The following is a 14,268-nucleotide window of genomic DNA, read 5'->3' as shown; positions in this document are numbered from 1 at the left end:
AATGGTGGGAAGCCTACCTGGTGTATGGGTATTGGCGACGATACACCAGCCCCCCCCCCCCCCCCCCCCCCCCCCCAGTTCTGAAAATGTTTGCTTTTGTGGGGTTGATTTCACTGGCACACCTAACAACCTGTACTGAACATACGATGCATATATGTCAGTACAGTACATCGATGTAAGTACAATGACATTAACCATTCAGCCTGAGATCTGCTCAAATCAAACCAGCTTTTTTATCCTCGTCCACATTCAGTTGTCCTGGCTGAGTTAGTTTTCCTTGTGTGAGCCTGTGTCTGAGAGTACAGGAGGAAAGTGACTTGCAGCTGTGCGAGAAGACACACAGAGGGAAACCTGATCGGATGGGAAGCCAAGAGACAGACTGCTCTTTTGTTTAAGTCTTCTCCATGGCAGATATAGCAGAATGTCTTTCTCAGGCTGTTGTTTTAGGGTCTGAGAGCAAAACCATGTGTGTGTTTCCCTGGCTCCTTGTTACAGTGTTCTGCAGTAAAGCTGTGTGGAGGCAGAATGACTGTAAGGGCTGACCTAAGGGCTGACCCTAGCCCAGCCCAATGATACAGTGTTCTGAATCAGACTAAATAACATAATTGACTAGATGCTCTCAATGTACACGATTTCCAATCCAGTTGCAATACATTACAACGGCAAATTTAGAGTTGAAAAGTGAGGGGGGGGGGAAATCCAGTGTAGATCACCTCCATATTAGAAGCTGATAGGATTATTCCTGTTTACATATGAGTATTATACACATACAGTTGAGGCCTAAGGACAGACATCGTTTTGGATGATGTTGTATCTAAAATGTCGCTCTTCAACTGTGGCTGAGAAAATCCCCCGTCCTCCCGCTCTCTTAGCAGAAGAGTTCTACCCCATGACGACACCTCCCATGCTCCAGCCGGACAGTGGCCTGGCGAGGTGCTTGGCCGCTGGAGTTGCCGTGAGCACAAAATAAATTGTGTTTTCAGAACATTGGGGCCCTTTCCCATGGTGCGCATCACTTCCTCCATTCTAGGAGTATGATTAACACTATACACATTCGCCCTTTTTCCAGTAATTGTGCTGTTGGAAGACACTCTGGCTGGGGATCAGCCTCACAGTGGGGGGGGGGGGGGGGGGGGGCTTGCTCTCTCTCTTTCTGATTCTCCTTCTCTGTCGACCAAAGTATAGTATAATAAAGTATCGATATTTATAGTGTGAATAATTCTGGTGCTAGGGTTACAGAGGTGTGTCGGGGCCGGGGTTTCGGCGGGGCGCTCGCGGGACGGCACCTCCGGGTACCCACTGAGGTGTGTGATTGCGCTCATTACTGGGTAAACAAGAAGGGGACACAGTCGGACAAAGAAAACAGCCCCCCTTCCGATTTCCCAGCGAACCCCGGCAGCTTCCTGAGCAGCGACTGCTCACTACCAGATGTGAAACGACTGACGATTCCCATCGTCTGATCACAGGTACAGCCCAGCTTTTATGCATGTTTTTCCGATGCGATGAACAGTTATTTGTATATTTTTGTATAACAGTTTATTGTATATTTTATTTAATTCTAATTCCACTTAGTACTGCTAGTTTATGTACCCTTAGTATAGATAGTCCACATATTTAAATTTTAGGTCCCTATATGTTTATTTTATGCACCTTCCTGCCAAAGCAAATTCCTTGTCTGTGCAAACTTTCATGGCGAATAAATCCCATTCTGATTCTGATTCAGTGTTTCCGAGTGCCATGGAAAGACAAGGAAAGTGGTGGCAGGATACCGTGGGGTACAGCCGCAGAGGACCAGAGGGCAGTGGTTCTGGGAGTCTGGCTGAGCGGTTAGGGAATCGGGCTATTAATCAGAAGGTTGTTGGTTCGATTCCCGGCTGTGCCAAATGATGTTGTGTCCTTGGGCAAGGCACTTCACCCTACTTGCCTCGGGGAAAATATCCCTGTACTTACTGTAAGTCACTCTGGATAAGAGCGACTGCTAAATGACTAAATGTAATGTACTGAGAGCTTGGACATGACAGGGCTGAGCACTGTGGAGGTCTATTCATCTGAGATGTAAAAATACATGGTGTTGATAGTGAAAAGAGTACAGAGGGAAATGCTGATGTACCTGGTGATGAGCTGAACCCCACAAAGCCTGCATGCGTGACAGAGGCCGTCATCATGTACGTAAGCCACCAATGTCCTCCATGCTAGTTTCCTCCTGCTCTTCACAACTGGGGCACATTTGCATTGCAAAAGCAGACAAGTGGCCGCTTGGACGCCTCAGGCTCCGGCTATTGACAAGGACAACGCCAGCACAGTAATGAGCAGTAAACACTAGCTCTGACAGACTATTATTTATAACCCCAGCCCTCCCCCCCTCCACCCTAACACACACACACGCTATGCAGACCATGACTTTGCCACTAGAGACAATATCAAAACCAGACACATGAAACTAACCTGAATTTCCTCCTGAATTTTCCTCTAGTCTAAATGAGTTGCAAGTTAAACACTCAAACGCTAGGTGGCACATAGGAGCAGGTGACAGAGCAAGAAATTGAACAGGACTGGGGACTCTACCCTAACCTTTCATAAAGTAAATATAGCAGCAATAGTGTAATGATGTGCTGTAATAATAATAATGCTAATGCTAATAATTTGCCGTTATTCAATCAGATCTGGAATAATTGCAAGTAGTGTCAAATGATTGTTATCTTGTTTAGTTTCCTGCAGAATTCTTTGAGTTGTTTAATTCATATCCAGACCTGGGTTTCTCTGTGGCTTGTGGCTATAACTGCATCTAAACCAACCTAACCCCTCAAGGAAGACAAGGAAAACCTGAAGAAATCTTGGGAGGAGCAATTCAGTGAGGGATCCCCTCCTCTAGAGATGGTCAGGGTCAGGGTTAGGGTTAGTGAGGGATCCCCTCCTCTAGAGATGGTCAGTGACACAGAGAGGTGCAGACCAGAGGCTGAACACAGCCGTGCATTGAGGTAAAAAAAAGAAGAAGAAAATACAGATATCCAGAGTTTCAAATCAGTGCTCCAAGTTAGCGAATGTCAGTTTAGGCTGTGCCAAAGGGCTGGAAGTAGGTGATCAGCAGGGAGAGAAGAAAGTAGGATTAGAGAATGTGGAGGGACAAATAACAGTAACAGTGAGGGTGAGGGAAAGGTCCCCACCGATTAAGTGTGAACTAGTGCAGCAGTTCAGTTGTAAGAAATGTAGTTTTTTGATGTATCCTTAAAGACAGCTCCAGCCTCCCTGATTGAAACAAGAAGTATGTTCTGTAGGACTGAAGCTCTATATAAGAACAAATTGTATGTGACTACAAAGTGCTGTATTATTATTTATTTATTTTATTTAGACTATTATGATCTAAGTATGAGCTAATATGGAAATAATGAAAAGTTAGAAGAGAGATTTAGGGGAGTGGAGTGGATTCCTAGTGGGATTAGAACCGATTACACATACACCTCCTGCAGAGTCCTGTGTTACAAGAAAACTAAGCCATGAATGAAGAGGAAAACGTCGCTAAATTAGATAAAATGGCACAGACAGGAAGATGAAGACCAGATTGCACATAATCTAGTTTCTGACAATGACTTCTGGTAGTAAAATTAGACTATAATATATACAGAAATGATGCTTTTGATGACCATTGAACACATCGTTTGCATGAAACAGCAGAACTTTGTGAGCTCAAACATTCCATGGTAAACTGCTGTAATAAGTTTACAGATCTCTGAATGTATGTTCTTATTTTTTCGTCATTCACCCCAATTTATCATTCTAGACATTGCAAAGTATATATGCAGGAGGCCTCCGTGATTCATGTGCGGGCATCACGCCCCAATAGAAGTACACTGCAACCTATCCTCCCTCCACAGAGAACATATCCAGTAACCATTACGCACACTCATAGTGGGTGGGGTTCATACAAAGACTGCTTTGGACCCGCTCCACAGACCGGCCTCCCAGGAAATATCGCATCTCATACTTCATGCCCCACTAGTCCCTAACTACGCTTTGTCCCATGCTGGAACTCAAAGACTCGCAGCAACACACGTTTGCTATGCTCTGATGTATCCTTGTACTATAGTGGGTTGAGGTCACCTCAACAGTCAGGCCCCTTAATGATAGGCCATTGTTGAGAAACCGAAGGGGACTTGCTGCCAGCTGATATGTGACACTACTGTCTGTCCTTATTTAGTTTATGTAAAAGGTATAAAGGTGGCCGGGGCCTTGAGTTGAGAAAGGATTCATTTTCACTTAAGAATTGTTTCGTCTCCACCAAGATTGTAACATGAGCCTAGAAGGAATGTTCCAACCAGTTTCAGTTTAATTGGCAGCCTTCTCTGCTAAAGCTCTGTCAGATCATGTTAGGTAGAGGTTTATCACCAACTGGTGCCAACACATGGATGACAAATGCATGTTTACAAACACATTTTTCCCAACAAATGTGCTTCAAATAAGACATTCGAGAGAGATGACTGAGAATGGCAGTGAGATACACATTCCATCAACAAACTCCATGGTTGGACATTGTACTTTGTGAGACATTATTTATCCTGCACCGACCTTAACAGGAAGTAAAGTGTGCTAGGGAGGGTGAAAAAGAACAGCCTCACTTCCTTGAGCTGCCTGGACAGAACCTGCTAGGTTATCTCTGCTTTGATGTCGGAGGAGCAGCAGCATGCAGCCCCAGGGAGCAGTCCTGGCACACGTCCCACAGGAACCAACAGAGATCTCCTGCTCCGCACAAAGGAGCCGTTTAAGGTAGCCTCATGTTTGCCTCTGGCACACCACAGAGGGAGAGAGGCCCTTCTGCACGCCCAGGCATCTGGTCTGGTCCGTCTGGGACGAGAAGTCAGAATCTGGACTGGGGCGGTCTCTCTCCGACCAAGACTTAATTGGAGAGCTCTCAGCAGGCCACCATTGTTAATGTCGGAGCTTAGTAGGCCTGGCGGCTAGCAGACCTGCCTCCGGCCGCAGCCCTGGTAGGTAATATCCAGACACGGTCGCTGGGGATAAACGTTAATAATCATATATGGTCCTATCAGGAGGAGTGGGGGGGGTTAACACTTAACACCAACACAGAGTTAAGAGGCTCCCTACAAAGAAGTCAAGCGTGCCAGGTAAGCTCCACAGGTGCTTAGACAGGCCTAAGAAAGAATGACTGGGTAATGTAATAGCCAGATTTGTTTATTTGACGGACAATATAATACTATGTAATTGAACGAAACAATTGAAAGGTGGCTAGTGTAAAGTGAGCGACTGGCTTGGCTTTTGCAAGTGAGCCCCAAAGAGCAGTTAATTGTTGACTTTGAAGAGAAATGAAATGTGTTGACCCCAAATTTTACTGAAATACCTAGTTTCTTCATGCACATGATGACACATATCATCATCGTATGTCATCGTTAAAATGGTTGACTTGACATCCAAAAACGTTTAATTCCTGTTGGTATATGTCAGATTTCTGCATTCAGTGTGTTTGTGTCTCTGAATTGTGATAAGGGTTATATGTTGACAGTTTATACAGGACACCTTTGTTTGGCATGGGCCTCATGCTGAGACGAAACAGGCTGTAGGCTGTAAGTATGGATGGTTGTTGCCCAACAAGTCCTCTTTCGACAGCCTCCTGTCATTAAAGCTCTCTGTGGGGGGTGGAGACCGGACTGGGAAAGCAGACATCTGTGTCAGAGCTACACGGCTAGACTCCTAGGTACTCCACCTGTACACTCATTACGGCCCCAGAGTGAAGGCAATTAACTGCCCAACTGCTTGAAGTCAGGGGGGTCCTACCCAAGTAGCTGATGGCAGCTGAAGGCAACCGTGGGGTGGGGAAACGAAGGAGGAGGGGAGTGCTAAAGGACATGACTGATTAGCACACAGCTTCCTGACAGCAGAATGCTTACTGCCAACAATGGAGAACAACTACAAAGTGGGGAAGCATGCCTTACGAGGCATCACAACACACCCTTCCACTCCCTCTGTCTGGACAAGCTGTCCAGGGTACCCTACACAAGCACTGACAAACACACACACACTAAATCCAAAATGTAGCAACTACCTTAATTATGACCTATTTGCCTGCAATATGTTTTATAGCTGGTTTAACGTGTCAGTCTCATGGTGCCGATGATTAGTAACTTAAATAAGTTCATTTAATATGTTTAGCTCAGTTATACATGGCCAATATGTGTTCAAGTCCTCACCAAGCCTCACCTACTTATCTCACCACTCCTCCACCTTCTTCACCACCCCTTCACATCCTCACTAAGCCCAACACCACTTAAGCCCTGCTCACAACTCATAGAACAATTTACAAAGTTATTTTAAATCCCTGCAATTAACACAGAAAGGACAAACCCACCCCTTGCCCACATTTCTTAGCAAAGAAAAGCTTTGGGGAAACAAGAACAGGTTTTTATTGTCTAAAGCATCCCTCCCTCTCTCCTGAAACACTGAAAACAATAGCCGACCACATAATACACCCACACACTGCCAACTATATCATCCTACTGAACTGTCCCGGGTTGGCATTATCATTATACTGTATATAACTGAAGAGACGCCTTATATTTGTGCTGTTGTATGTCCATCTTGTGTGCATCAGCCTGACACCTGCCATGTAAAGACTTAAAACTAAAGTAACAGGTGAGGTGGAATATGTGCAGGTGAACGAGGGATGATTTTTTTTTTTTTCTACAGGTACTCTCGCACTCTTGTGGGGAGTTTCATGTTGTTCAATTGTAACTTGTTTAACTGCATGCTCTTATGGTTCTTCTTCTTTTGGCACTTATTTGGTTTTCCACAATGTATGCTTCATGTTTTGGCTGCTCGCAATGTTTGGGGCTATCTGGTTGTTATGATCAGTGACCTATGCTCTTTTGTAAAGCTCTCTCTTGGAAGTCGCTTTGGATAAAAGCGTCTGCTAAATGCATAAAATGTAAATGGATGAGGTAAAGATTCTATTTAGGCTATAGATCACTGATAAACACCTTATGTTTGAAAACTATGTAACTATTATTTGGACACTTTCAGCATGTATGCCAATGTTTCAATTTATATTATTTATTTTGCACCACAACTAAGACTACAATGTTGGCAAATGCATTTTGCTCATATAGATTATATATTAACTCATGTCACTCAATGAAGACAGGTGCACTACGATTTGGAATAGTCAGGCTTATTCACATCCCCTTTATCAAAATGATTAATAAAGATATTCTACTTAATCGGTGTGTAGTAATCGTTGGCACCCTTCACTAAAACATTCGGTCTCAGTCCAACGTCACAAGTATGACAGCTTTGGGTCAAATCAGATTGCTTGAATGGGGGACAAGAGTGAGGCGTCACTACAACTGCAAATGTAAGATAATAAGCACTCATTACCCCCGACACACAAAACAGCCCTGCTCTAGCTGAAGACCAACGGAATACCCTACCGTCCGCGTCCTGCAAAGTAAAGTACGACCCAGTTTGCGCAATGGTAAGTGTCACATTTCAAAAATCTAAATACATTTTATAAGCATATTGTCGATGTATGATAATAGACTACTTTTTAACCAGTGGTGACATTTGAATGCACTAGCCTGTCAGTCGAGTTTATGTATGTTTAGTTTAATGCGAAGTGTTTTATTGTAAGTCCACGTTTGATTTCAGGTGGAGTAGCTCACTCCACATCACTGAATTAGGAAATCAGAACTAGCCTTGGCTACTACATGAGCCAAGGTGTTGGAGTAGTAGCGATGCATAAGTAGCCAGCGTCTTGACAGAGGGAGATAGTTATCGAGGGACAGATAAATGGGTTCATTGAAATAACTTTAGAGAAGTTGGGAATGTCTAGGGATACATTTTTTAGCCATATCTAAAAATGTCACTTTTGTTAAATATATGGTTACTTTTTACTGACTACTTGTGCCCGCATGCTTTTCAGAGCACTGTTTTGACGTGCCAAGATCAGAGCTTTGTAGGGGGCCACCGCTACAACTGCCTTTACCGCGCCCAAACGTCCACAGACAATGTTGACGTTACCACGGAAACACAGGCCTCCTTTTGGGACACTAGTCCAACGGAGGACACGTGCCAGCACGAGTCATTGGGTAAATCTCTTGGAAAAAAATCTTACTCTTTAGTAATGCGCTAGGTACAGCAATGCAAATCGTTTTAATTTTAAACACACAAGTTAGTATTCTTGTCAATGTAGTCTTTTGTCAAGTGTGCTTTTATGCCCTTGTATAAGTAACAAATCATAGAGAATTTCACAGTTACAATAGGTTATTTTGCATGTCTTCTCTTAAACATAGAAACAATCACCAGTTTGAGCTGTGGGACGTCCCCTGACAGCGCGAGGACTGAGCACATGTCCCCACACCAGCGTAGAAATAAACAGGTATTTAATAGTAACACGTGCAAATTTGACATTTGAGTTTATATGCTCCCTGATTGTGTCTTGCATTTTCCAAGCTCCAAGATACGCTTATACAGAGAGATGAGGAACTCGCAAGACTCCAAGATGAAAACAACAAACTCAAAGAATTTCTTAACTGCTCATATGTGCAGAACTTAGAGGAACAATCTAAGGTAAAACATAATAATAGATATTAATTAATATCTATTAATTAAATAGATGAGACAAAATAATAAATTATGAAATTAATCATAATAAGAGCATTCCCATACATTAGCATACGGTTGTATTTCATAGAGATGAGATGTTGCCTCTCATACAACAACCTCTCTGTGCTTCTCCTAAAGAGGCTCCGCTTTGCTCACAAGCAGAGAAAGAGGACCCTGCAGGTCGACAAGGGGCTCCAGCACCTCAGCACAAGCCAGCTGATTGGCTCCCAGGTGAAACGCACCTGTCGGAATCTCTCTCTGGAATTCTGCTCGTCCGAGGACATCGCCACCAGCCCGTCAGTGGATCACTGGATCCTGCAGACGCTGGGCCTGAAGGACGCAGATACCATTGACACGTCCACCGAATACACCTTCGTCCCCTCCTTTGACTCGGTCTGCACACGCAGCCCCAACAATGAGCACTCTGATAACCTGTGTCAAACAAAGAGCCAGGACACGTCTAATTATAGCTCTGCCATTGGCTCCAGTCCCTGTATTGAACCCTCCACAAACTACATCCCTACATTTGACACCATCAATAATTACACTTGCTCAACAGACTCCTACTCTGATATCACTGCCGCTGGGCTGTCCGTCCAATCCAGCCCCTGTGTCACAGCCAACCCCATCTACCAGGTTTCACCCTTACCATCTAATTTGCCACAACTGATCGGTGACTCTTTGTCACCTAAGAAAAGACAGCACTTCACGCCCGTCACAGCTTCCTCTTCAGCCGGTGGTGTGAGACTGCATCACACTCCCAGCCCACAGTGCCAGAGCTTCACCCCCACAGACCGTGACTCGCTGCCTCGCTGCCAGCCAACCCCACCCTGCCACCCATCCACACGCTGCCAGCCATCCACACCCTGCCACCCATCCACACGCTGCCAGCCATCCCCTCGTTGCCACCCATCCCCTCGTTGCCAACCATCCCCTCGTTGCCAGGCCGATGTGGCCTTCACCATGTCCCTCAGCTCCTCCAGCAGTGTCAGGACACACAGCTTCCATCAGGGGCAGGCCTTCGTCCGCAGGCACAGCCAAGGAGGCTGGAGTTTCACCTGGGTTCCCATACAAGCCTCCTAGGAAGGGGGGCGGTGCTTCCTATTGGTAACTGCGGTTGTACAAGCAGATCAGCTGCAGGAAAGCGGCCTTGCTGCTGAAAACACTACGAACTAAAATGAGACCAAACTGATAGAACTGACTTAAAGGACTAGCACAGCTCAGCACTGAACAGTATAATGTTGTAGACCTACACTCGGTACTGTACCTACTAAAGCCTTGAGCACTTTGAATATTTTTTTTCATGTGATAATTTCAGATATTACTTTGTGTTTTATAATGTGCTATTAAAAACTGGACTCTCCTCAACACGGAATTCAGTGTGTAAAAAAAAAAAAGATTATACCCCTGTATATGTCACTGGTAAAATCAAATTATGTTGATTGCCAGGCTCAACCTCTTATCTGCCAGTGGCTGGTAAGATAGTTTTCTGGTATGCAACTAGCTTGGACCTGCTGATGACTCACACACTTTCTAACAGTAAAGTCAAACCTGTTTTCTTTCCAGCAATTTTGTTTAGAATTGAAGATTGTAGACTGTGTGTGATTTGACAGGTTTGTAAAACTTGTTTCATACGCATAAAAAAATAGAAATACTGATTTACAACTAGTTAAGTTGTTGTATGACTAATATATGAGACTCAGCGTCACAGTGTGAGTTAAAGTAAGAAACCTGGAGTTTAAATGAATAGATTGTGAATTCCAAGCCCAATTTTACTCTTGTTTCAAGGGGATCCTTGAGAAGCACAACAAGGCACCTGTCTCCTCAACATATTCACGGTGGTTGTCGTTCCCTTTCTAGAAAACAAAAGGGGGCGGCACCTCCCCAGAGAGACACCCACCCTGATCCTCCCACACAGGTAACCATGAGCCACACCCCCTTGGCCCCATCACGACCGAGGGCTCCCGGGAGACCTGAGAGGTGCTGAGGGCAAGTTAGATCTCTGAGTTGGGCATGGCGGTGCCTGAGTGAGTGGTCTGTCCTTAATGAGACGGTAAGGCCCCCTGCAGATGTACACCAGATTGGAAGCAGCATGAGAGACTGAAGCAGGAGCCTAGTACATTCAGACCTCTGTTTGCTTGTTGAGTATCGGGCAGGCAAAGATATCATTAAGTGGGCCTACCTGCTGAAACTCAATATGCCCCCACTTCATCTAAAGAAGAGAATGGAGCTATCATATCATCCCCAAACATACAAATTTGCTGTGACTTCACAAAAACTGGAATGATTGGCTTTAAGGAAAAAAGGAAAAAGTGAAATGACAGAATATTTTAAGGCTATTACGTTAGCTAGCCTATGACTGTTTTGTTTACAATCTGGTTCAAGTGTATGTATGCTATGTTTTTTATTAAAAGGAAGAGTTTTTGTATAGGTACACGGTGCACCAGAGTGGTTAACTGGCACTTTGACTTTCATAGTCCAAGAAACCGTAAGGCAGAATAAAAATACATAACAAGTAATATGGAGCTTATGTTTCATCTCAAACCTCACTTTTATTTAGATATTTTACAATCTATTACCAACCACATATGTTATTTTTGTATTTGGGAATACATATCCATGAACACAGACTAGTTAAATAATAGTTTAACTATATTAAATAAATGAATACATTTGAAAGACTATCGCTTGTTTTTTTCTTAACCACCTCAGGGCTTCAGAGGTCAGCACTAACTCCTAGCCCCAGTCTTTCCAACCCTGAGTATTGCATTTCTTAGCTCCAGTCACTCCAGCAATTAGTAAGCCTGTTCCCAAACACTTAAAATCTGTGAAAGTAAGCCGGCTTCTTCTGTGTAAAAGGCCACAGTGTGGGAGGGATGTCTTGTGAGTGGAAATTCATATTTACGTGTATGGGAGTCAGGTGGCTGAGCGGTGAGGGAATCGGGCTAGTAATCCGAAGGTTGCCAGCTTGATTCCCGGTCATGCCAACTGACGTTGTGTCCTTGGGCAAGGCACTTCACCCTACTTGCCTCGGGGGAATGTCCCTGTACTTACTGTAAGTCGCTCTGGATAAGAGCGTCTGCTAAATGACTAAAATGTAAATGTAAATGTATGGACTGAATAAAATTGATAACAGTTTGTGTTCCTTAATGTAGCCACATAATACTGAGTACCTTTGAGGGGTCTTCGCCATGTGTGTGGTTTTTCTCAGTAAGGTGAGTGTAATATTAACAAAGAGACCCCCTTGGCTTCTACCACAAACACACTGCCATGCTACTCATTAACCCTTAATGATCTGTCAGTGGAAGCATCATTCCCCAGACACTTGGACCCAGAGCCTTAAACCACTTATATCATCAGCTGGTATGTAGCATGTAGACTGAACTGGTTAACAGACCTAGCAGAACTAGATGTATGTTTGCTAGCGCCTCGTTAACACAGTGCCACATGTCAGCTTTCTCAAAATCAGGGAGTCAGGTGGCTGAGCGGTGAGGGAATCGGACTTGTAATCCGAAGGTTGCCAGTTCGATTCCTGGCAGTGCCAACTGACGTTGTGTCCTTGGGCAAGGCACTTCACCCTACTTGCCTCGGGGGGAATGTCCCTGTACTTACTGTAAGTCGCTCTGGATAAGAGCGTCTGCTAAATGTAAATGTAAAATGTCCTTTATATTTCCGGGTTCCAGAAGTCCAGCAGCCACTTGTGCACATGAGCAATTCCTTAGTTTAACAGTATTGATCTGTCCCTGCAGTTTATTGATGAGTAGATCTAACCTGGCAATCACACAAACACACATACTCACCCATAAATCTGTACAAGATAGAAATCATGACCGCGGTTCCAAATGGAGTTAACAATTGACAAGGTCGAGACTCAGACTTCAAGTGATGATAGTTAGACTTCAGGAACTAATTTGAATTTGGTTACGTATGATTTATAGGTCTGTGGGCGCTGACCCTGAGGCACTTAGGGATGGGGGCCACGCCAGACTCAATACAAGCCTCACGGGCTCTGTGTTTTCCATCGTGTGCCTGGATTCCTCAAGGCTTAATGGTTAATGTGTTTTTATGGCATTTTGACCATGAGATGAGTAACCACATACAAACCACAAGTCTCCATGTACCCAGTTAAAGGAAGCACACAGATTCACAAATGCACACACACACACCGTACATGAATGCATGCTGTTGGTATTCAAAACTACACTTAAATTTTTGGGGGAAATATTCTAAGTGGGTAATTATAATGTTTCTCAAGAACGTACACAGATGACAGAATTGACAAGGGAACTCAAGAGGTCTATAGGTTATGGAATTCCAAATGACACAAAGCAACTTACAGATAGATAGCTGGATAGATCAGATATCGTTCGTCTCAATTTGGGTAATCATTTTTCATTCAATTCAAATGCCTACAGTATTTAGATATTCTGTGTGGTAATTAACTTGCTATTTGGGATTTTCGGTGTAAGTTTGCAGACATGATTTACCACAGACTGGTCACCATGTGAACCTTGTTAGGAAACTTCAAACTGTCTTTGTGTGGGCTTCACCCTCACAGCTTCCCTCTGGTAAAAACTGTCTTCCTCAAGACACCAATCATTATGCCTCCTACGTGACAGTCTCTACCAGGCTCTCTTTACCAATTCATATGTGAAGAGTATAAAGTATGAATGAACAGTTTGTAATTGTAATTTTGTTTATTGTTGTGGTGCTACTGTACAAAAATCCGATGCGCCCCTTTAAAGGAATGACAGAGGTATTTCTGGTGTATAAAGGCCCACTGGTGTAGGACCAGAACAGACAGAAATATAATTTTGCCTGCACAATTTGCATGGTTTAAGACACACAACGTAATTAGGCTTATGAATAAATGTAAATGTAATGTACTAAATCTTAAATGGGCATATTATATGATTTAAGTATCATATTGTAGTAGCAGTTTGAGACATTAAATAGATACTGTATGGTACATAGCATGCATTTACATTTACATTAAATTTACTTAAGTCATGTATATTGTAAGTCAAGTCTATGTCTGTAATATAGAAAATAGGGAATAAAATACAAACAAGCATTAAAGAAGCTTTAAGACACACATCTTGAATAACAGTAATGATATGATAATTAAACATTGTATCAATGTTCAATCAATTCATTGAACAATTGAACAATCGTCCACTTCTAAATCGCTCATACAAATACACACCAGTCAGGTATACTTCAATAAACAATATCTTGCCATCAACTATTTCTCAGTCCTCACCACAATGAAAGGAAGTTCGCAGCAGGAAACATGGATGTAAATGATTGCCTTTGGCATTGTAAAGTTTTGAATAGGGAATCATTTTAACTGTTATGATAAGACCTGTATATCTTACACACGTAAGAGATAACAGGAGGAGTTAGATAAATGTCACAACGAAAACACATATAGAATGATACAGAATATTAAATACTAAATGTCAGGTTGATGGGGAGTGTACTTACATAGAAGAGGTTGAATTTAACATCTTCAACATCAACATATTTACTAGATTTTCTGTTAAGCTGGTTGAAACCAACCAGTTGTGATCAAAATGTGGTCAAATTGGTAAGATAGGAAATGTGAAACAGTGACCTGAGTTTATCCCAGTCTGGTTTGTGTTGTCAAAACCGAGA

General features: G+C 43.3%; 1 protein-coding gene across 1 annotated transcript; it reads left to right on the top strand.

Annotated features, from left to right (window-relative positions):
• Nucleotides 1-4,659: 4,659 nt before the first annotated feature.
• On the top strand, nt 4,660-9,839 carry gmnc (geminin coiled-coil domain containing). The gene is made up of 5 exons (XM_067245689.1): nt 4,660-4,761; nt 7,928-8,093; nt 8,298-8,383; nt 8,458-8,574; nt 8,749-9,839. Exons 1-5 carry the CDS (start codon nt 4,660-4,662, stop codon nt 9,691-9,693), a joined length of 1,416 nt encoding a protein of 471 aa, XP_067101790.1. The 3' UTR covers nt 9,694-9,839.
• The last annotated feature ends 4,429 nt before the right edge of the window (nt 9,840-14,268 follow it).

This window comes from Osmerus mordax, chromosome 11 (assembly GCF_038355195.1).
Source record: "Osmerus mordax isolate fOsmMor3 chromosome 11, fOsmMor3.pri, whole genome shotgun sequence".
In the NCBI taxonomy this organism is placed as follows: domain Eukaryota; kingdom Metazoa; phylum Chordata; class Actinopteri; order Osmeriformes; family Osmeridae; genus Osmerus; species Osmerus mordax.
This window is presented reverse-complemented; position numbering and strand designations above follow the sequence as displayed.

Excerpts from the sequence above, each read along its gene's own strand:
- gmnc (XM_067245689.1), top strand. The coding sequence starts at position 4,660 with ATGTCGGAGGAGCAGCAGCATGCAGCCCCAGGGAGCAGTCCTGGCACA. Across the intron at positions 8,384-8,457 it reads ACCAGCGTAGAAATAAACAG|CTCCAAGATACGCTTATACA; the intron begins GTATTTAATAGT and ends GCATTTTCCAAG. Across the intron at positions 8,575-8,748 it reads ACTTAGAGGAACAATCTAAG|AGGCTCCGCTTTGCTCACAA; the intron begins GTAAAACATAAT and ends CTTCTCCTAAAG.